General features: G+C 34.8%; 1 protein-coding gene across 1 annotated transcript in view; it reads left to right on the forward strand.

The window, feature by feature from the left end:
* Positions 1-11,451: 11,451 nt before the first annotated feature.
* Positions 11,452-25,510, forward strand: part of LOC149562196 (N-terminal nucleophile aminohydrolases (Ntn hydrolases) superfamily protein) — a 203,421-nt gene continuing 189,362 nt past the window's right edge. Inside the window, exon 1 of the mRNA XM_089825739.1 lies at positions 11,452-11,843. Within this exon, the coding sequence (XP_089681865.1) occupies positions 11,652-11,843 (192 nt within the window). The 5' untranslated portion in view covers positions 11,452-11,651. The remainder of the gene's footprint in view (positions 11,844-25,510) is intronic.

Genomic DNA, 25,510 nt, shown 5'->3' on the forward strand with positions numbered 1-25,510 from the left:
CAATATTCCCTTTTCTTTGATTCATAATCTATACTTCCCCTTGAGGTTGAATTACCCTCTATAAGAGATATTTTTCTAGATGAAGAATAAAAAGTATCAAGGTTACAAGGTTACAAGAAATAGAATTATTAGATGAGAGAAGACATAAAGCCTTCAATCATTTGAAGGATTATAAAAAATGATTGTCTCTTTAATATAAAAATAAAGTGAAACCCATAAAATTTTAGGTGTGTAACCTAGTCCGAAGAGAGAATCCAAAAAATCAATTGGATTGGGAAAAGAAAGGAAAATTTTAACCAAATTAGCTAGGCCCTATTATGATCAGTATTGCATATAGATATGGGCCTTATCAGTTATCTACATCCGAGGGTGAGTTTTTGAATGAACCTGTTAATAACATGCACCTTAAAAAAAATTATATCTAAAATCCTAATGTAAGGGAAGAAAAATGCAAAGTCAAAAATACAAAAAATCAAATATAAACAAAAAGTGCATTTAAACAAGTGGTGAAAACCTAGCAACATGCATTATTTTTGATAAGCTAGCTCTTATATCTATTAGAATTCTTCTAATGTCCTATTCCATTATACATAACCACAATAAAATTTTGAAAATTACATCACCCATTTGTACATATCCATAATAAATTGGCTCCCTATTTCGCTTATCATATATCCATAATAAAATCCCATCATAACTTAGTTTAGCACTTTGTCTTCATTCGTGTGTCTATTTGTGTGCCTTTTTCCATCCACAACAAGTCATTCCATTACCTAATTGGGTGCATTCCCTCGACCTAGATCTAGAAGTGGATCTTTGACAATCATGACTCAAAAGAGGATTAACTACATCATGTTTTAACAATCTTCAGATGACAAATTAAAATCAAAATACACATCAAAATTAAATTAAAATGATGAATCATAACTTGTGAAATGTCAATCAAAAGTGGTCAGCTATATCAAAAGTTCAACTTATGAAAATTGATAAAACTAAAACAAAAATTAAAACAAATCTTTGATAAGAAACTCATGTCTCTGGTAACAATTTTGATTGATTATTATAATACATGCATTCATCTTCTAATTTCCTTGTTATCACATTTATTGTATTATTCTAGGATGTCTTATTGGTATGAGGTAATCAATTCTATATGCCATGTGACTCGAATAGCCAGGATGGGGCATTCCATTTCTCTTTGATTGCTATTTGGGGGATGTTTTCTACAAAATTCAAATGAACAATTAACTTAGGGTGTTTATGCATAAGCGCTTCATATATCTAAGAAATATTACATAGTGTCAACATAGTTTGTCACATCATTGCTTAGATTATGATGTGTTACATAAACCTCAACTCCAAATATATGTTCATGGATGAAATATAGGAAAACATTACTTGTTTGTTGATTGCACAAGAAAAACTCAGGTCATCTTAGTTTAAAACCTATATGCTTGTCAAACTTGCTATATTAAAACCCATGTAAGAAGTACTCAGGTTATCCTAATTTAATTATAGCATGATGCTTTTATTTTCATACAACAATAAAAAGATCAATGATGATAAAAAAATGTGCTATTGTGGTTCAAGAAGCTTATGAAATTGTGGAGATTATGAATTCCAATGTTGTGTTTGTAGTTTCATTTCACATATTAGTTCACTTCTATATTTCACTAACATATTCATATAATTTGCATTTGAAGCTTGTCTTATAGATTATGGGCTCATTCTTCTAAGTCTTCTAAATTCTTCCATTAGATCTTTTAGGTTGAAACATTTTGTTATTAGTTAGATTAAAGCTATTAGACATCAACAACAAAAATTGCTTATCATGTTGTACTATGTTGATTAGTATGCTCATTAATTCCATATTATCTTTCCTTGTGGTTATTTGTATCATTGTTATTTTTCATAGATTACTTTTTAAATCCTTATCTAAGTCTCATGAGTATTATTGTCATTTACATCATATAGTTCATGATTACATTATGTGTCATCAACATAAATAATTTTGGATTCATACATTTAGGAATATTTCAAACATTTGTGTTAAATAAGACATTTTAGACACCATCAAAAAGAAACAAAATGCATCCATATATAACATGTCAAATGTATTCATTTCATTTATCCATCATGTATATAAATCATTAATATAATAATTATTTCAAAACATACACAATATAGACCATATATAACCATTTAATCATCCATAAAACAATGCACGAAATAGAAAGAACTCATCACATTACATAAAATATATGTATCATATCATAAATATTCTACATGTATAAAAAGTCATGTCATAGACATCCTCTACATGTTAGTATCCATCATAGATCATCATAAATATACATGCTTAATCATCAAAATCATAAAATATCAAAAGTTCATCATATGTGTCAATGCATCATCAAAAATTTGATGATATAAAAATAAAATAAAATAAAGTATCTCAAATACAAAGTGTCAATCCCTCATATTACAAAGTCCATGTAAAGTCCATGTCAAAGTGTATACAAACTTATAACTAGTACTACCACTAGATTCTATGTGTCTCTGCCCTCGAAGTGGAATAGAAGGTCTTACACTCTCTTCTCCACCTATCCATGTTCATGTCTCTGTTCTCAACAGTCTTGATGCAACATCTCCAGTCTCACCTTGAGGCTTGGTTAATGACCTCCTTGCATATGAGATTTCTCTAAAGCTCCCATCTACTAATCTCTAGGAACAACCTAGTGATATGCATCTTTCCAATTAGAAATATCCTTATTGGCTCCCAACACTGGTCTCAAACTATCTGCATGTGGACCCAAGGTCTATGTGCTCTCCAACTCCTCTAATAGTGTCTTTTCCTCCATAACTCTCTATGTAGTAATACCTCTCTCTCTCTCTAATGGCCTCTGACATCTAGGTCTCTAACTTCTCTATCCTTCACTTCAACTAAGGAACCTTGGATTCATGTATCTAGGTGGAAGTGAGCTCTGTCAGTGTCCTCTCTACATCAAACACCTCCTCTTGGTCATGTTTGTGAATATAGGGATCATCCTGTTCCACCTCCATATCCTTAGGGAAGCCTTGTGTTGGATCCTCTTATGTTAGACTATTTGCCTCTCCCTTTTCCATATTCACCTCCTTGCCCTCACCCTGGGGTCTCTGTACCTATGCAGGTAGCTGTCTCCTTGCCTATATTTGCACTAATGGACAAAGAACATGTATCAAAACCTTTTCTCTATAAATTCTTCCTCTCACCCTAACTCTTCTCTCTCCTTGCCTATCTCCCCCTCCACCACCACCACCACCAACTCTCCCCCCATCTTTTTTTGGAGGTGGTGCCTAAACACCTCCTCTCCCTCCACATGTCCCCATTCATCCTCTCTTATCTTCTCTCTCTACTAGAGGTGGCTCATATGGTGATGATATCCAAAACATAGGATGGTCTCTTAGATGTATCTCATAATTACTTGTCATGTCAAGATCCACAATGTCTCTCATCATTGTCTAGGCCTGAAATGACATTTGTTGGAACTCTTGTCTAGTAATCTCATATGAGGCCATCGACCTAGCCTTGTCTCTCCTAGTGTGTCTAAGTGAAATTTCTTAGTCCTTAGAGCATCCCTTGGATGCATCCAAACTATCTTAGTACCCAAGTCACTATACGTCTCTCTAATATGTGCAGAGTCATCTTGATCAACCATTTTCTCTCAAAATTATAGTCAAGACACATCTCAGCAACCTATAAATCACAGGCCAAGTACAGTCTCCATATAATTATATTCAGTGTCTCAAGCACATACATCCAATGCTCCATATATCCTAAATTAGGTTGGGATTGGATCAATGCATATAGATAAACATAGGGCTTCCTAACACCCCTAAATTGCATTGAAATAGGTCATATCATTGAAATATGCTCTCATACCCAAATGTGAAGCAATCTCACTCCTGTCCGTAATGATGTTCCCCTATTATACACCACCTAATGTAAATCATGGTAAAGGTGTGCTACCATACATACACCCCAAGAAAATAGGTCCTGTCCTCCATCAATCTCTGAATGGTCCTACCCCATCCAACTAAAAAACCATGGGATCTCCTATTAGGAAAAATGTACCCTATAATCATCCCTGCCAAAAATAGTGGAAATTCCTCAGATATCTTCACCATATCCTAACTAATATTTGAATCCTTGATTTCATTATCCCTAAATACATCTTGACACTCTAATAATCCCCCATCTTGATAATAGTGCACTAACTCTCTGGTGACAGTTAGATGGAGAATGTGATATACATCCTCCAATGTAATAGTCACCTCCCCAATCAGAAGATGAAAGTACAAGTCTTGGAGTTCCATCTCTTCATGAGAGTTGTCAATAAATCAAGGTTTTTCCTAATCTTGGATAAATGTAACACATGGTACAAGCCAAAACACATAATCATGACTCAACCACTCTCTGTTAGGGTTAGTCTTAGACTCTCAATCATAGGATATCTCTCCCTCAACATCAATAAACCAATGATATCCTCGTACAATCATCAACCAAGAAAAAAAATCAATCAAGAAAATATATGATCAAAGAAATTGAATTATGATCTAACTATTTTGTCATCCAAATAATATTATCACATGTTTATTAGAAAAATATATCATTTGTCTCTGATTAATTGGGTACCTAACATACTTTGCAACAACATTGCCTAGTTAGTCAAATCGATTTTTATCTCAACATAATCTAATCATGATCCTTAACCTATCAATCAACCTATATCAACATGTTCCTTAGGTTTTCCTATCAAATCATTAAAATAATCATCAAACTTGCATGAGACACAACTTACTAAATGTATAAATGCACAACACAGTTGCACATTTGCACAGTTTCCCTCATATAAAGCGCAGTTTTGATAAATGCACAATTTTTTTTAATGTATGCACCTAATCCCCATACAAATGTGTAGATGTAATATATGCGCCCATTTATGTTATACAAGTGCAATTTCACAAGTATATGTGTTTCCAAACACGTTTTGCACATTGTTGTGCATTTTCATGAAAACCTGCACATTTGTCAAATCATGTTGTACATTGATGCATCGAAACTACACATTCGTGCATGCCTAGGGAAAAAACAAAAAAAATCCTAAACCTATTAAACTACCTATCTAAATCATATGAAAAATTCATAGTAAACTACAAAATCAGAAAGGGGGTTTGATAACCTATTGAACACATTTGTGCATGCCTAGGGAAAAAACAAAAAATAATCCTAAAACTATTAAACTACCTATCTAAATCATATGAAAAATTCATGCTAAACTACAAAATCAGAAAAGGGGTTTGATAACCTACTGATTCCCTATAGTTGCCTAGTGTGTTGTATCGTCTGATGCACTTGAATCTATGATAAAAAAAGGGGGGGAAATGAAATCTTTTCTCTCTACTCTCCTCTCCAATCTCCATTTGACAAGTGTGAAAATGATGACTCATTTACCTCTTTCTTCCCTACTTATAGCTATAGTGCCCTATTTTCTAAGGGGTGTATTGTTTTGACACCTAATGGTGTTGCTTATTCAAATGTTCTAACTTTCTTCCATGTCAACTTATCGTGACATTGATCGACACTATTTTCCATTTAAAAAAAAGATTTGTTGATAAATCTATCGAGCATCCCACCAATCAACATTTTTTGAAGTCATGGGGTAGAGATAATAAACCAACAATGCTATTTTCTTTGAAATAACACATCAAACACATTATTTCAAAAAGGGAAAAAATTGTGCACACTTAAAAATTGTCAAGTCAATTAATTAGATTTTGAAATATTTAATTACTATCATTCCTCTATTAGCCATAATAAACTATTTATTATATTATATTAATTCACCCAGGCTATATCATATTACCCTATCTTCTAAATAGTCCTATTAAGCAATTTCATCAATTACTTAATTACACACTCATGATGTGACTAATCTCCTAGTCCACACCCCCTATTTAAGTCACATGACACATCAAAATGTTGGAAATATAGATGAAGTAACTGCGAGGGGAAGGGTGAATCAGTTACCACAAAAATAAAACCACAGATCCTTGAGATGTGTTAATATTTAATTACTGTTGATACTCGGTAGCCACGTAGATAAATGCTGAAACCTTGTAGATGTGTTGTTAACTTAAGCATTCAAAGTGATTAACATGTATGAATAAAATAAATAACATGAACACAAGTGACACCAAATTTAACGTGGAAACCCAATATGAGAAAAACCACCAAGTAACTAGTCACAAATTTTTCACTCTTTTGAAGTGAGCCCTGTTAGGAGCCAACCCTATTAAAGGTTACAAATACACACTGTTAGGTGTGACCTTGTTAGAGGATTTAATCACCCTGTTAGGAGTGGCCTGGTTAGAGGTCTTTAGAACAATTCAACTGAACTGTCACCTTGTTAGAGGATTTGCAAAATGGCTGTTAAACCAACTCTGTAAAGAGATTCTGGATTCATTGTTACAATGATTAGAAAGCAACAATGAAGTGACCTGAATGATATGCAACTTATCTTTTGTTGATTACAGATATCTATTATGCTTTACTATATCCTTACTAATCGAATACAACTTTGCAACTCCTCCAGGATATCTAATCCTTCATCAAAATTCACTCAATATTCGCTTATTCCATCCTCATCCATATATTCACTCTCACACTTGAATTCACAACTTGAACATCTATATATACCTTTTAGATTATCAAGTCGGCTCAAATATAAGTTATGATAACTGAAAAAATCATTACATCAGTCGGCTACATTTATTGCACGAAACAATTGAACTTAATATCAAAACAATAAAATTCTTTGTTGGCCGACCCAGTTCGGTAACCACTGCTCCAGAATGGTTTTCTAGTGTTAACCAAGCGAAGCTTGGTAAACATTGGAAACCCTGCAAAAATCCTTTGGAGACCGAGTGAACTTAGTTAGCACTGACCTTCCTTTGCTGACCTTGTGAGCTCGGTAGAAGCTAACTTTCTGCCGCATTTCCTTTGATGATCGAGTGAGCTCGGTAGACATTAACTTTTCTTCGTTAACCTTGGGAGCTTGGTTAGCACTAACTTTCTGCAACAAAATCCTTTGATGCCTGAGTGAGCTCAGTAGACATTAACTTTTCTTCGTTAACCTTGGGAGCTCGATTAACACTAACTTTCTGCTACACAATCCTTTGATGCCCGAGTGAGCTCGGTAAGAACTGACTTTACTGTGTAATGTTCAAGAACATTCGGTAGACACTGTAAATTGCTTTGCTGATCATCTGAGCTTGGTAGACTCTGTCTGATGACTGATATGACATTTGTGTAACATCAAAGACAATACACAATTAACAATTGTATCCAACACAAAATTGCATTAATAATTTTTTAATTAATTATTAGTTATCCCAATTTTTCATCACACTCTAGTCCTATTCCTAAGGGGTCAATGAGGATTATGTGTCCTCAAAGGAATGAGTCATAGGGAGACTTGTCCTCACATGACGTAGGTCTAGGGACAATGACCTCTTTGTGACAAATTCTTTACCACCTCCCCTACAATTTACTAGATGGTCAATCCACCTCATTTAGTCAACAATGACTCATGAGACACTTGTACAAAGAGTCCTCATTCAGAGCAAAGTCTCACCACTCTTATCTCAATGGTCTTTGTGAGATGGATGACCCATGGCTTACTATTCCACATCAAACTTTGTTATGTCATTGTGAGAGGAACATAACCCCTATTCTTTTGCTCACATTCCAATCAATCCTTCTTTTCACTCGATTCCTCTAACCATGTCAATCTTGACCCTCCTCTTGTCCAAATTTCAATCACAATCATTAGATCATGCCGCCTAGGCTAGGGTCTCCCAAAAGTCTATAAAAGGAGCCTGCATTCCCCTCAACAAATTAATTAGAAACTTTGAGTAATAGGAAATTGTAACATTTTGAGCAATCAAGCATTCTAATAGCATTTTAGTATTCTTGTATCACTAGCATATAATTTTCATATTAGCATCATGTCTTTACATCACCATTTTGATCATGTTGCATCCATCAATTTATCTCAATCTTAGATCATTCTAGGACCACCATCTTAGTTTTGTATTAGATTCATAATCTCCACACTTCTAAAGCACATCTTGAAGGAGTTGATCAAAAAATTGAGAGCTCACCAATGAAGAACTCAAAGGCTAGGAGGACAATAGAGACATATTACATGGGTAAGAAAAGCTAAAAATTACAATTTTATTCATTTTTCTTGCACAATCTTCATTGGATGTGCATAAATAGATTAGATTCAAATAGTTTAATATATTCTCTACATTGCACATATTTTTGCATACACACATGCTAAGATATACACACATTAATTAAATGCACAAAAATTACATTTCATATGATACATTCCAAGATCCATAATTAACGTTCACCAGATTAATTAATACACTACACCATCCTGTCGTCTTCCAAGTAATGTTCCACATGCCACACACTAGTAATCAATCTAGCATGAACCAAGTAACCAAAAAATTTGAAGACATGCCCCAATCCAATTCGTCTACCATCCTACATGCTCCCAAACCTCAAGTCTAGCTCGCCAACATGTATACCCAAAATACTACAAAAACCACTAGCATAATTCTTTGTACTGGCCCACAACCAACCTTCACCAAATCAAATTTAACTCACTCAAACTAACACATAAAGAGTTGTGACGATAGACATGAGGTCTACACTCATCCTACAATACAAATCCATGCTTGAATACTCATGACTACCATACAACTGTCCATTATGTATTGATGAATGACCTGCAATATACATTATTTGAGAGTGTCTAACCTCATTTTGAAACTATAGAGCATATGTTGACATCAATGACAAAATTTGCAATCAAACCATCATGTCAACAACAAATCCAACTTAATAGTCATCAATAATCTCACCCTATCTCAATAGGGTATAGTTTGACTTCAACCTATACTAGCATGGGTTAACTTTTGGGATTTATAGCCAAGAAAACCCATGTAAATATTAAAAAAAAAGATTTTAGGCATGTAAATGATTTAAGAAATGAATGAGGGAACATACAGAAAGTCAAGAATAAATGCATCCATGTTTTAGGAGATTACTAAAATGAGGCCTAATAAGTCCTTGAGCTTCTAAATTAATGGCTACTAACTTTTATGATAATATAAGAAGTAGCATATGTGATGGGTCTTTTATGAACATCATCTCTTAGCGACTAGGGCGTGGATTTGACATTTAAGAGTCATTTAAGAACTAGTAGTTGAGATTAAAACCACTTGCTAAAAAAAAATTGATGAGCACGAGTCTTGAATGATAAATATGTATTGATAGTGGTTGGATTTGTGTGTAGTTAGATTCTCCTCCTAGAAACTAGAACGTCAGTTTCCCTTTCCATCCTCTTTCCCACTTCTTTCTTCCCCTTTTGAGTTTGTAATTATTTGTACCTAATGTACATACATGTAAACACTGCGTATAAATGTAGATGATGTATGGTAATGTAAATAGTTTAAAATATAATAAAGGCAAGGCTATACATTTGTATATCTCTATAGATATTTAATTTTGGAACATTTATAGGGTCCACAAAGTTGAAGATTTTGAAGGCCATGGAAGTAGTGTTAGATAGCTCATCAAATTGCTCCCTACTTTCACTTTGTAGTTTAGAAGCTCATGCTCCCTTGGAGAATCATAAGCTTGGACTTGTGATTGTTGGATATTTACATTGATACTTGAATGCAAAACTAATGACTTGCACACTACTTTCCTATCTTCATCTTGGTTATTGATAACATTGTATCATTTGTTTATTGTTACACATTTTGCTCAAGAGTTAGTTATTGGTTTTTGGGCGGATGTTATATTAATGAAATGAATATTTACTACTTTTTCATATAATGTTTGTTGATCATGTATATTTAGAGTGAGTCTTCTCTTTATCTTGAGTATTGTTGATGAATTTGTCTATAAACTAATTATAACTAGATTTGTTTTGATGTACTTTGTCCTATCTTTAGCCTTTTCTTTCAAATCTCAGTCTAAAATTTGCTCATAAGATATTATACTTTTGTCAAAACCTTTCTGTAACCACATGCCTGTTGAATAGACAATCTCATGCCCAAATTAGCTCACCCAACACCATCGTGACCTGACTACTAGGTGACTAAGAGATAAGGGGATTCTTCCCTGATACTCTCTTTTATGTAAAGTTGACTGATGCTTCCACACTTAGTGACATCTCATATCCCATTATGTGTCCCTAGACACAAGTCATATAAAAAATACCTTAAGTTGTAATTCATCTTTAGTGATCATGAGGTAATTGTGAAGCTAATGCAGAACAATTTGGTCCAACTAGAATTCCACCTCCCTTATCTATGTATTTTATTGCATACACCCATTCTCTATAACCAAAGAATAAAGATACAACAATAAGAAGGAAACACATTTATTTTGACAAATATATATTAATTATAATAATCTACATTAAATTTTAATTTTAATTATGATATAAATAATTAAATTAAGTTAAAAAATATGTCAAAATTAAAATTGTAAGAAATACAAACATAATCATATATTATATTTATTATTTACATATATTAATCAATATTTCAATTACAATAAACAATTCATAAATAATATAATATAAAATAAGTATAATTGTAATATAACATATAAGTAACAAAACTTAAAATCCAACAAATATAAATATATATTTTTAATTTTTTAATTATAAATGGGGTTGTAACAACCCATTCTAACAAAGATGGTTCAAGCAATCATCTTGCAAGATGGACTAGTACTATTGTGTTCAATTTGAACTATTAGTGAATTAGTTTAATATCTATCCACCAATCACAAATAATTATTTTTGAATAATAAAAATATTGTTGTTGATTCTTCATATTGCAACTTTTAAGCTAATATCTCAAATAAAATTTTGATTAAATGCATACATTTCTAAAGATAACTTTTGTTAAAAATTTACATTTTCTTTTGAGCCATCAATAGATTGAAATTTCTGACCTTAAACTATTTAATTTAAGAAATAAATATCATATATTATATTTAAAAATTTATTAATTATAAATTAGTTTTCTCTTCATTTACAATAATATAATTTTTTAAATATATTAAATGATGTATCTTTTAATGTTCACAAATAATATAATTCAAGAAAATATTGAAATTATATTAAATTAAATTTATTGAAAAATATTTAAAAATAACAATTTATATTCATAAGAGAAATATGAATACTATAAACTATTAATAAAAAAACACTTGTTAGAAATTGTCATTAATTTTCTAATCAAATCATAATAAAAAATTAGATATTGAAATGTTTCTGTAAAGATTATTTAAAACTGTGTCTCATTAATTAGGTTGCTGGGTGCGGGGAAGTTTATTTAAATCATTCATTCATTCCAGCGCCATTGCAGATTCTCTTGAACTTTCCGTCAGCACATCCATTGCAATCTCTTTGACCGAATAAAACTTAAAAAAATACTACAGTAACAACAGCCAAATGATAACCGATACCGGTCTGAATATTGGGCAAGGCATTCAGCGGGTGGAAATGTTCTAAATGCATTTGCATCAATTTTTGGTGTCATTTGTTATGGATGAAGAGGGGAACGCTGCTCCAGCGAAACTGCACACGCCAAGGTTTTTCGTGGCAGTGCATGTGGGGGCAGGGTACCACGCCCCTCGTAATGATAAAGCATACAAGAAGCTTATGCGCCGTGCTTGCTTAGCTGCAGCTTCTATTCTCTCCAAGGTACGATCTTCCTCTTCTTTGTACAGCATATAGCAGATTTTAGCTATAAACATGTTGTCAACTTCATTAACTCGAAACTTTTGTGCAGCTTTATCTTGTTCTTTAATCTCATCAGCTATATCTGTAATCATATGCTTCTTGTTACTTATGAATTTGGCCTTTAGAGCTTGGAGTCCAATCTGGTAAGGTCAGAAATCTCCTGAGGCTCCCTTTCTGCAGTAACTATCTTCTTACACAATCTATGTATTAAGCTGGAAATAGTGGAAGCTGAGTCCAGCTAATTGAAACACCTTCCCCACTTCACTTTATTACCTTCCACCAAAATGTATACATATGAGTGTTTCCACTTGAATTTAATTGGATGGTTTAATTGCGTGATGCAGACAAGGATAGCGGGTTAATTTAGGGACAGCCTTGCCCTTGGCTCTATATTCGTAAATTCGCCAATAAAAAAATGCTAATGATTGTGAAGGCCATTCAAGATAACAAAAGGTTCAGATTTTATTATTTTTACTAAAAAGATGAAGCTACATGCAAACATTTGCGGCTGCATTACAGAAGACTTTATATTGTTGTTTTCTTGCTCCAAAATAAACGTTCTAAGAAACATGTTGTCAACTTCATTAACTCGAAACTTTTGTGCAGCTTTATCTTGTTCTTTAATCTCATCAGCTATATCTGTAATCATATGCTTCTTGTTACTTATGAATTTGGCCTTTAGAGCTTGGAGTCCAATCTGGTAAGGTCAGAAATCTCCTGAGGCTCCCTTTCTGCAGTAACTATCTTCTTACACAATCTATGTATTAAGCTGGAAATAGTGGAAGCTGAGTCCAGCTAATTCAAACACCTTCCCCACTTCACCTTATTACCTTCCACCAAAATGTATACATATGAGTGTTTCCACTTGAATTTAATTGGATGGTTTAATTGCGTGATGCAGACAAGGATAGCGGGTTAATTTAGGGACAGCCTTGCCCTTGGCTCTATATTCGTAAATTCGCCAATAAAAAAATGCTAATGATTGTGAAGGCCATTCAAGATAACAAAAGGTTCAGATTTTATTATTTTTACTAAAAAGATGAAGCTACATGCAAACATTTGCGGCTGCATTACAGAAGACTTTATATTGTTGTTTTCTTGCTCCAAAATAAACGTTCTAAGAAGCTTTTGAACCCGTTACAGACAACTACGAATTACATTGTAGGCAGCTGCGAGAGTTGTAGCTGCTGCAACTCTCTCCACTCTAGCAATGATGAAAATCAGAATGCTGGTTTTCTTCTTTTACTGTCATTACTTCCGATCATGTCATCCTTCTGCTGCTTCCCTTTTATTTGTTACAGCTACAACCTTTTCCTCCTGTACTTTCCAAGCTGCTCTGTAGATGTTGGTGTGATCCATAATGTCAGTCAACAAGGAAAATGAGCAATGACTACCATGCTGTTATTCGCACAACACACTTCTCATTTCATAAAAGATCAATTTCGACACATCCAGGTTGAATGAGTGCAACACCCAGCCACTCCTGTTACCATTTTTTTCTATCAGATATCATTTAAACAGCTGTTACAAAAACATAATATGAATGTTAAGATCTGATCAGGCCTAGCTCACCAAGTGAGACCACTACGATGAGTTCATACAATAGGGATTATTACATTGTTTAGCAGATAATCAAAAAAACAAAGCAGCTGTATGTGATAGTAGACTTCATTGTTGCTCGTATTGACCCAAACAACCCATCCGTTGGGCCCTTCCTTCCATTTTAGTATTTTGTTATCCTGTACATAGTTTGTATATGGATGCCTTTCTTCCACATTTGCTTGGGGCCATGGAGCTGCGGCTGGGGGAATCACTGCAAGAGGTATAGCTGCTATAGGGATATCTCTTTCTTGCTGTTCCTTTGCTCTAACCTCATTAAGATCTGCAATGAAACTGTGAAGGGCATTCTTGAACTGCATTCTCTCAGCTGTGGTCCTTGTGTAAGTGAACCCGTGCAAAATTTTCCATCTGAATGTTCTTACAGCTCCACTATGCATCAGGTTCAAGAACTTTTTCTCAACCATTTTCTATACAATGGTAGCCTGCACAACAAGTTTGTGAAAATTGAGTCACCACAAAGACTCAGGAAGGTGCCTAGTTCTGCCTTTGAACACATCATCATTACAAAATTTTCATAGAAACCATAGTATCTCAAGTGATCTAATAGACCAAAAAATGTTACAGCTTTTTTTGAGGCTCAAAAAGATGCAAATAAGATATTATGAATGTTAAAGGTTTTATGCAAGTATAATCCAAACCCACCCCATATCTCATTAGCACAAAGACAATCAAAGAAGTTATGAAAAACAGATTCGCAGCATTTGCAGAAAGAGCAAATGTTGGGCTCCCCAACAGGCTTCTTGACTGGCAGTTTGTGAATGTTAAGTTTTGAACCCAGAAATCAGATGATAAACAACAATAAACCATAAAAGAGATACAATCAACACCGCAAGATTTCCTGGGAAAACCCTTTGAAAATGAAGGGAAAGCCAGCCACACAACAAAGCTTATTTTATTGATAATGAAAAATGTTCAAGTGTACAATCCTTATGCTTGAAGCGAAATATATAACCAATAAAGAGACCCTTCACATAACAATCGAAAGTCTCTTCAGTTTCCCATAACTCCTATAATTAATTACAACTCTTCGAATATTCATGCCTCAATGCATGTGAATGACACATGTCATTTACAGTTAATGCCCTTTTCAGCTGAAGGTGACCATAACGGTAATAACGTCTAGATTTTGAGAGATAAAGATCTCTATCGCAGCTACAATCTTCAAAAGTGTGGGGAAAACTTTCACATGAAACATAGCTTTTTGGGTTCAACAGGTCTGCTCTAGGGGCTATTCAAGTATTTTTTCTAATCTTGGCTGGCAATATAATTCCAACAAGTGTTTAAATGGTCAGGGATGGTGCAATTATCAGATAGGAGTCTATATAGAAACCCAGGTTTAGTATTAGGCTAAGTTACTAGATTCTCTCCAGAAACCCTCAAAGTCTGGTCCTTCTCAAATTCTCTCCAAATTTGCCTATAGAACCACAAATTTGCTTCAAATTTTGTCAGAGGAATTTAGGAAGAGTTTGGAGCAAATTTTGAAGACAAATTTGGTCTCAAAACATTTATAAAAAATAAATTAAGTGTTTTTTTGCCTAATTTGGTCTATTGGATCTATCCAACCTTAAAAGTGACTCCTAAAAAGGCCAAAAAATTTGATTTTTATATTTATGTATTTGTGAATGAAAATGAAAACTTGCTTGTAGAGGAAATCAAATTGACAATAGGTGAAATCCAAATTGACAATTATAGAGGAATTTCTTTAAAGAAGCAATGATATCTTTGAATCCAAGGCTTAAAGTTTGAATCTCAACTTTTCATCTAGCTCGGTTAGAAATCCTATAACGAATGCAATTTAAAAATTCCGATAATTGCACTTATCTTTTGACGATTCCTTACATTCTATTGTCCTCACTTTTGACATCACAAAATTGAGACAACCCTACAGAATGTCTCATGGATTCATAGGTGCTTCCTCTTTGTTGCAATGCATTGATAAGGCCTCATGAAAACAATTTAGTATCCCCAAATTGTCCTTTGTGTAGTCTATTAGAATAATCTTTAATGCTCACTCTTGTAGCTTATTGTAAATATTAGAATGTTTCTAATATTTAGGTGTAGTCTAGAATAGAATGTTTCTATTCTATTCGATTCTCCTTTTGTATATATTGATCGTTTTGATCTCTGTTTAATATCAAGTATTCTGGCATTTTCGTTTGTAACATAGTCTTGTTTATGTGTTTTTTAAAAGTTCTCCGTTGAGATTATCTCCAATTGTTTGTAGGTAAGAGTTTTCCTTCTCGAACTACAAACGCTCGATTTTTGATTAACTTTCTCGTCTTTTCTTTGTTTTTCTTTGTATTGTAAATAGTTTCTGGTCTTGTTTTTTCCTTAGGTGAATAACCCTTGGAATTTTGTTTGATTCAAGCTAACTTAGGCTCAAATTGGAGTTGTCTAACTCAAGTTATAAGGGAAAATATGGGGTTTTTCAGGCCAATTGCATATGTTTATTAAAAACTTCATAAAAGTGGGCTTTTTATTGACAATTGCACGATATAAAGTTATATTTGATATTTAAAGTGGATTTTGTGGTCCATTTTAAAATTTCAGCTCATTCTAAGTTTGATTTGACCATAGTTTTATATATTTTATGAAAATAGCCTTCTTTCAAGACTATTTTTAATGTTAATTAAAAATTATAGTTAAATATTAAAAATGATCTCATGAGACAACTTAAGTGTGTAAGTGGGATTATTATTTCATATTGCATATATCCACATGCAAAATACTCCATGAAAATCCACTTTCAATAAATTCTAAGTCCCCGCATCATTAAAAGTGTGCTTTTTAGATCCGATTGCATGTGATTGTGTCTAAAGTCCATTTTTAATAATTAAATGCATTTGTTTTTAAATCACCATTGAAAGTGGGTTTTTGAAACTCATTTACATGTAAATGTAAAATTAAAATGAGTTCTTTATTCATTTTAGTTCAAAGTGGTGATTTTGGACCCAAATACATATGTTTTTAAGTAAAAAATATGTTCTTTTAGCATAAGTTAAAAGTGGAGAAATTAAAACCAACTACATATGTTTTAAACACATGTAAATGCCTATAAGAAATACAACTTATAAATTCCACCTAAGAGGGAAGTGGCAATTTTCTATCATATTGCATTTGTTTTATATATATGTTTATGACTTCCAAAAATGTGTTCAGACTAGGTGGCGAATTTTGAAGGGTTTGCATATATGATAAGGTATGTTAATGAACTCCAAAAGTGTGTTATGCGCTAAGTCATTGACTAAAAGGGCAAAAGTGGCGATTTTTAATGCTATTACATGTATGTATGTGCTCTTTAAAAATGCATTTGAAGGCAGCGTTTGAACAGGTCTTCATATGGTGAAGATTTTTGATGCTACTGCATGTTCTTGGCATATGCGTTTGCACTCAAAAAACGTGTTTTAAACTTCAGTGTCTTTTGAGAAAGTTTTTGGGCATATTATTTGTATGTTTTGGTTCTCCAAAAGTGCATTTTAGTGTCAATAACATATTGGCATATGCATTTGCCCAAAAAGGACCTGTTTTTAATCCAAGACAAGGTGTTTTTGGAGGCCTTTTGAAAAGTGGCAATTTTTGAAGGAAATGCATATGTTTTAAAACATGCGGTTGATAGAAAACAATCCATCTAGGGCACGTTTTTGGTCAAAAACTTCACATTTCTTCATGGATAATACTTTCCAATCACTTGAAGAAGCATTCTAGGGTAAGTATTTCAATTTTGAGCTTGTTCTTCATCATTTTGCAAGCTAATTTCTTGCCCTAGGCGTCATTTTTACATGCCTTTGCATTTGGAGTTGCTAAGTTAAAGTTTGTTCCACATTTTGGGCATTACATTTCTCTAACCATCTCTACATGTCCAAATTCAAACCATGTTATAAGGATTTCAAAATCTATTTAAGTCTTGGCTTTGGACAAATCTAAAGTCCGAAGATCTCGTGGATTCATTTTAGATTTGCTCAAGCTTTGGACAAGGTTTTGTCTTTCTCATTTTTGGTGGAGTCGAGGTAAGATTTCCTTGGTTATTTTTCTAAGGCATTTGTATGTATTTGTCTTGAAAGTTCTTGCAAATCTTTGTCATTTCCATTTTTTGATTTGTATTTTTTTTGTGTATATGAAGTTGCTCCTTCTATCTTTCCTCTTCTTCTCCAAAGTTGCATATGCAAGGTCTCATCTTACTTGCATATGTAGTTCGGTGTAAAATCCCGTTCTAAAAAGAAATATAAGTTTGTTTTTCCCTTACATGTGAATGCAAGTTAAAACCCCACCATTACGCATTCCATGTGCCTCCATATGGCTGCCCTATGGTTGAAGTCTTTTCCACATGCTTGTTGGATAAGATTTCACATTTTACACTTATTAAAACATGAGGTGCTCAATGTGTTATTCATTATTCTCCTTGCTCACTTAATTCAAGCTTGCTGGTCGCATATGTAATTCATCTTAGAAAACCCGTTTTAGACAATTTTACTCATAATTTAGCCATTTTGAGCTTGACCCATTTGTTTATTCTCTATACTTGTGCATTCCATCCATTTCCCCCATCTACATCTTTTCCAAAATCTGTCAAAATCTTGCTATGGATCCTTCACATGAAGACGTTCTCATTTTATGGGATTTTCATGTAACAGTTGTGTAGGCGTACCATTTTGCAATGTCAAGAGAACCTACTCTAGCAAAGGGCAAAGACAAAAAGAAGATGAAGTACCAATACGATTAGTATCATAACTTCATTCCTTCATCACAAGTAACCTCATACTATTATGAAGTACGGGATACGGATATTTCTCATATGAACGTTGAAGACTTCCTGGCAAGAATTGATGCTGTAGCTACTGAAGATATGGCGTGGATCAAGCGGAATCATATTCATTTTCTATCCACTTTTCCCTTGGCAGCACATGAACCGAAATTCATTCTTGCATGTGCAAGACACTTTGATGCAACTTCACAAACCATCAAAGACCAAGATGGCAATACTATCATTGGTCTTGATCGTGAGACTACTGATCATATATTTCATGTTCCTCATACTCCAGTTGTTACAAATACCACCAGGAAGAAAGCTATGGAGCGGTGGAATGAGAGTACTCCTTATTGTACCAAGTTTGTAAATGACAATTGGCTGATTACCCAGAGGCCAAATCTTGTTAGATGGCCAGTCAAAGGAGTGTGCATATGTGATTTATATTTCATATTATGCTTTAGTTAGAAACAAATAGCCTTAGGTCTGTACATTTTTTATTGTGATTGCCATTTTGACTCTTCATTTCTCTTACCTCAATTTAATAAACTTATTCTTATCTTGATTCTCTCCATTCCTTTAGAAGTTGCTTTCTCTTCCCTTTATGCCCATATTTTCTTGTCTATCATTGTGATTTAGGTAATAATCTTTCTATATTGGCAATGATTGTGGAAGTAACTATGGAGTTCCATCTTCAACCCTTTATGAGGTAAATAACAAGGCTTGGAATGTTTTGTCACATTTCTTTCTCACTTTTGTCCATGGTGAATTTTTGTTTTGCTTCTTACACTCGAGCCATCAAATTCTCTACGTTGACAATTGGACTCAAAGCAACTTGTAATACCCTTCTAATTTTAATAAGTCTTTTTGGTAAGCTTAGGAAACTAGGATATTTTGTAGGAATCCTTAGGCTTCTTTTGCTAATGAATATATAAATTTTTTTGAGGTGCTTGTTTAATCCATTATGTTCTAGCTGTGGTCTAGTTCTGACAATGACAAACATAATGATGCTTCTAGTCACTTTTGTGTGTGTTGCCTCTACTTATGTGTGGATGATATTTTAGGACCTTATGCGTATGGATGATCACTTGAAAGACATGTGATTGTTCTCTTTATCAATAACAAGTATTATTGATATGCTTTTTATCTATGTTTATTTTGATAGATTTAGACGATGATATGGTTTATAGATTATGCTTTTCACATGCTTAAAGCTACTTGTTTATGATCATCCATGCTTATACATCTTATGTTTCTTACTGCTTCTCTAGTTGGATCTATAAGATTTCCACAATCCATGAAAATGAGTTTTAATTTCTGGATTTGCAAACCATACACAATCAAATCCAAAAATTAAAACTTACTTCTCTAGTTGTTGATTTGATTATGAGACTCTAGTTAGGTGATGGATTATGATCTAACCCTTGTTGCATATCTAATTTACCTTGTTTATGTATACTTTATGTTGCATGCATGTGTGTGTGTGTATGACATGTTTACATGACTAGGGATGAATTCATAGTCGCTCACTTGGCGAGATTTGCATGGTGTCTCGATCCTAGTCATTTGTCTACATCCATCTTCCTTATATGTATATGTGTGTTTGTGTATGCACATATATATACTTGTCCTTGTGATATAGGTTTTCAAGTACCAAGCTTTAACTCCCTTGAATTGATAAGATTGAGCGTGCCTTAAATTCGATGGTGGTTGTTGCGGAGATAGCACTAAGGCCCCCTCAAACATCTCCTTGTATTATAAGAATTCCTGAATAGTTGACTACCTCACCGAGGTTGGGTATAACAATGATCTTGCTTTTCTTCTCATCAGTCAGATTATGTTGGTTAGTACCTGACAATTTTTGTTGATGTTTTTCAGGATATCCTTGCTTGGTCCATCCATTTCATTTATTCTTGGGATGATTCTCTGTTGATCCTTTCTATGTAATGTTTTCGGGTTTCATGCTTGGTCAGGAGTGTGGTTTGACCTACCTTATTGACTGTAGTTGTCTTGATATGTTTCTTAGTGATTTCTATGCCATCTTGTAGATTGAGATTTGCTGATGTGTCATATGGACTGTATTTATCATTATATCTATGTTTGTAATATTGCATTATGAATATTTGTTGACATTTTGATTGTTAGTATCTTGTGTGTGTGTGTGTGTATATATATGTATTAATGTATATATAAGTATGTGTATATGGGTGCACACATATACACAAACCTATATGTATGGTTGTATTAATGCATTCTAGTATTCTTATGAGTACAACACATTACAAATACTAAATAGGTTATAATGGCATGTGTAGATAATAAATTGTGGTATTTATTAATTAAATCTATTTAATTAATAAATCTTAGAAGGATACTATACATATATTTACTTTGAGTATTGTTTAGGTTAAGTATATAGTTAAGAGGGAATATGACATATTAAATAATTAATTAATACTATGAATTAATAATATATTAGTTATGGAGGGAAATAGTATAAATTAAGATAAGGTTCTATTATAATTAATAAACCAATAATTATGTCGGTTGGGAATTGGTTCATTCTTGTATAACTCTCTTCAAGGGATATATATAGAAGAAAAGTAATTGATTTGGAACACATGGTTCTTGGGAAACCGATAGATGGGAAGATCTCTAGGTAGATAATGACAAAGAGGTAAATGGAGGATGAAACTTTACATGTGGGTTGTGTTGATAGATTTAGGGAGATATTTTTAAACTAAAAAGTTAAGGTGAGAAAAATATGAGATTTGGAGGAAGGAATTGCATGATTGTTTTGAGAAGGAGAGAGAGGATTGTTAAGAAAGCTTTTAGAGAGGTTTTTTGGTGAATTATTTGGAGAGACAAAGATGATTTGAATATTTTGACAATACTTGGCTTCCCAGCAGAGTGTAGAAGGATTGCTCATTGGATTTGATTTGAAGGAGATGAATCATTTGTAGTGGTTATTGGATCTACCTCTTCCATCAAAGACTTCCTAGGACTCCAGATAGGGTTTACTCCTAGAAAGAGAACTCTTTGCTTCAATTTCTTATTTCTATCCTTGAATGCTATTGCTTTTATCTCTTTGTTTTCAAGTTTGGAATAGTGAATGATGTTTATATAGTTTGATATGTTTTCTATCACTATTTGATTGTTGTAAGCATGTTGCCTGATAGTCCATGTGGTTAAAATCATGTATGGATGTATTATTATTGTTTTATGTTGATATGTGGTATGAGAGTTGTTGTTACGATCTTATGTCTTCTCCTCTAGGTCCTTTTTACTTTTGAAACGTTGTGTCTTCTCATAGAATCATGCTCAATCAATTAATGGTCTTCTCCTTTCTCCGTCTCTGTACATTTCAACATTGGTGTCTGAGTCATGGACCAAATTCTAGTTTTGTTTTATGTCTAGGCTTGGTTCGATGAGTGTTTTGGAAGGTCAATGAGGATTTCTCAAATATCCCTTTGTATGTGCTTCCAGGGCCCTCATCTTGCCTAGTTTGGGGTGTAAACCCAATCTAGAATGTACGTTTAAAAAAAAAAACACAATCTGAACCAACTCCACAACTCCCATGACTTAGTGCACGATAACTAGCCCCAAATGTGTAGAATCACTAGAATGCCAATTTTAGGGTTTGTAGGGCTTCCTTGATCAACTACATCATAACTCTGACCAGTTGTGTTATAACTCTAACCAACCACATCATAACTTTGACCAACTGCCCCAAAACTTTTACCAATTGCCCCACAACTCTGACCAAGTGCATAGGTCTTCTAGAATACAAGCTTTTAAAGTTTAGTTTGTGTTTAAGGGTCTTGTTAGCAATTAGAGGTTATTAGGGTCTAAATTTGACTCAATTAACTTATAATTACCTTGATATGGTGTTGACATATATATGATGCATTTTGATGCCTCTATGTGTGTTTTGATGCATTTTGAATGCCATATCAGGGCTTAGGGTTGTTCAACGAACTAGGGAGAGTTAGTGGTCACCTAAACCCAAACCATTTATGTTGTGACATTGATATGACATATGTTATTATGAGATTCTTGGTGCTATTGTGATGTTTTTATGGGTAGATAATGTAATGATTCCCTTTCCAGTCCATCTAATAAAAGAAAACTCAATATTGATTGATCATCATTGATTATGTTTGGTATCATTGTTTTCTTATAATATATATGTATGGTGAAATATCATGACAATTTATTAAGTCCTTTCGGTAATATAAGTTTGTATTGGGTTTGTAATCAAACTAATGTATAAAAATACTTTTATTAAATACTTCATATGTACTTATAATTAATATATACTATATTAATAATTATTAAATACTTCTATTAATATATTTATTTCTTTATATATATAATCAATCATTATATTATTGTATTGATTTTATTATAATAACAGATTTATTATTAGTAATATATTTATTATTGTATAAATTATAATTACTCATAAATTTAACATCATTATTAGTATTTATTTATTATTTTTATATTTAATTATTATTAAAATCACATACTAAAATGGGGACATGATAGTTTGCCCCTTTCGAATTTGCTTGTCCTCAAGCAATTAATGTGATCCTTGTTAGCCGACTGGATGGGTCCGGTGGTGTTTCTGTAGCCGACGGATTGACTGTCGTCGGTGTTTTGTATTTTGTAGCCGACGGGTAAATAGTTGGTAGCGGATGTAATGTTGTGGCCGACGGACTCCTTCGGGAAGGTTCGGCGGTAGTATTTATATCCCGTCTGGGATCTTTGTAAAGCATCATTCATCTACTATTGCGAATAGTATTATGCTATTATTGTCTGTATGCGTTGATTTCTTTACCAACACGGTAAACATTTGGCGCCGTTGCCTTATGAATCTGGAAGGTGGGAGGAATGAAGATTAATGCCAAATCAGCTTAACAAGGATCGAAATAAGACAAAGGGGAAAGATGGAATCCGTACCGCGCAAGAGAATTTAATTCTGGCACAGCAAGCCGAACACCGATGGAGATTTCAGAAGATTATTGACGGACACCGGAGCGCGGAAGAATTGTTGGAGGAGACTCGGCAGCGGGTGGAATTGGTGGAAGAAGCACAGGAGTTCTTGAACTTGTGTTCACCAAGGGGGTAAAACTCTGACGGAAGAGCATGAACTTGCACGGCTCGCAGTGTCGACAGAGCACGAGCGTGGAGTGATCTCTTCGTCCAGGATAGACTTCCGCGGGAAACAATTTCTGAGGATCCTTCTTCTTCACCAAGGTTCGCAATTGTCGACACTTCCGGTACGGAAGTGCAGACCGCCGGTGCAAGAGTGCCGACCGCCGGTGTGGGAGTACTGACCGCCGGTGTGGGAGTTCAGATTGCCGGTGTGGGAGTGCCGATTGCCGGTGTAGGAGTGCAGACCTCCGGTGTGACAGTGATGGCGGGACCCAAAGAGAAGCTGCCGAAATTTGAAGGCGATGGTACAGTTGACCCCATCCGACATTGTAAGACCTGTAAGACGATCTGGCGGGAAAATGGAATCACAGATGCCGACAAATGGGCCAGGCAATTTTCGGCAACCCTACGGGGTGTCGCGATTGATTAGTTTTTGGATATGGATCCGCAGAAGCTGGATACCTGGGATAAGATTAAAAAGGAGTTCCTGGCGGAATTTAAACTCTTACGGGACGATAATGAAATCATAGCAGAGATTTTCAATACGAAACAGGGGAAGCACGAAACTGTCTGTGTCTATGCCAGGAGATTAAAAGACTTAATAAACAAAATGGAAAGCAAGCCGGCAGACGGATTGCAGAAAAGGTGGTTTGTGGACGGCCTACGCTCGCAATTGCGGAGGAAAATGAAAATTGTGCCACCTTCGTCATATGTGGATGCTTATAACAGAGCACTGGACCTTGAAAGTGCGCACAAGACAAAGAAGAAGAAAACTAGCTCCTTTGACTCTGATGATGACGAGCCTGTCGGAGATGATAGTAGCGACGACGAAGGCAGCAACAAGAAGGTTCATGCCCTACAGAAGGATATGGTTCGCATGATGAAGGAGTTTAAAAACATGCAGAAGGAGCCAAAAGGTAGTGAGCTGTGGTGCACGGAGTGTAAGACCGACGGTCATACTAAAGGATCGTGTCCAAAGAACCAATTCTGTGACATTTGTCAGATCATGGGCCATTCGACAAAGGACTGTCCCTTTAACATGAAGACAAGAGAATCTCCGCAGGTGTTTCTCACACAGGAGGCTTCCCTGTCGGGTAGTAGCGGAAACACAAATACCGCCGGTGCTACATCCGGAGGATACAGGAATAATAGCAGAGGGCAAAATAACAACAATACAAATAATAACAATAATAATGGGAGCCGAAGTCGAACTCAGTATGATGCAAATGGACGACCGATCGTTCAATGCTGAGCGCGTAATTTGTGGGGTCATTTTGCGCGGGATTGTACAATGGCAAACACACTGAAATTATTATGCAGATGGTGCGGACCCGGCAATCACGAAGATTCCAAGTGTCCAAAGTCTGGAGTAAACTTAATCATTGTCGGCACGGATGTAGAGGAGGTTCTGGCAATTACACGGAGGCAAGCGGAGAAAAAGAGAAAATTGGGGGAAGCGCAGGCGGAAATTGCAGAGGCATCGTCGGTAGGGACATCTCAGTTGAAGGACATGCCGGCACCTTGGCAAAGAACTTTGCAGAACAAAACATTGTACGATAGATCTTACAAATGGAGATACCGGTCAAGATAAGTGACCTTCTCACAATGCCCCAGTTACGGACGGCCATTCTGAATCATACACCGTTTCCGAAAGCACCGGAGGACACAGGAAAGGACAGTAGGGAAGTGATGACAACAGACCCAATGCTGCTGGCACTCACATCCGGACGGCATCCGGCAGTCGTCGAGATGGGGATTTTGGGAAATGTTTTGACAGAGACAATTGTTGACGGAGGGTCCGGCGTGAATGTCTTACCAGAGGATACCTGGAAGAAGTTGGGAAAGCCGACGCTGTGGCCACCTACATTCCAGTTGCTCACGGTGGACCAGCACGGGATCAAACCGTTAGGAACCTTGAGGGCGCAACCGGTAACCATTGGTACGCAACCATTTTTATTGGATTTCGTGGTCATTCCATTAAAAAGAAAAGGATATGATGCTATTCTGGGACAGGATTGGTTGGTGCAAGCAAAAGTAAAACATGATTGGAAACGAAATACCCTATCAATGGAGTGCGGAGGCAAAAGATTCACAATTGACCTGC

This window comes from Cupressus sempervirens, chromosome 4, assembly GCF_028749045.1.
Source record: "Cupressus sempervirens isolate cs-2001-9-10 chromosome 4, ASM2874904v1, whole genome shotgun sequence".
NCBI classification, from domain to species: domain Eukaryota; kingdom Viridiplantae; phylum Streptophyta; class Pinopsida; order Cupressales; family Cupressaceae; genus Cupressus; species Cupressus sempervirens.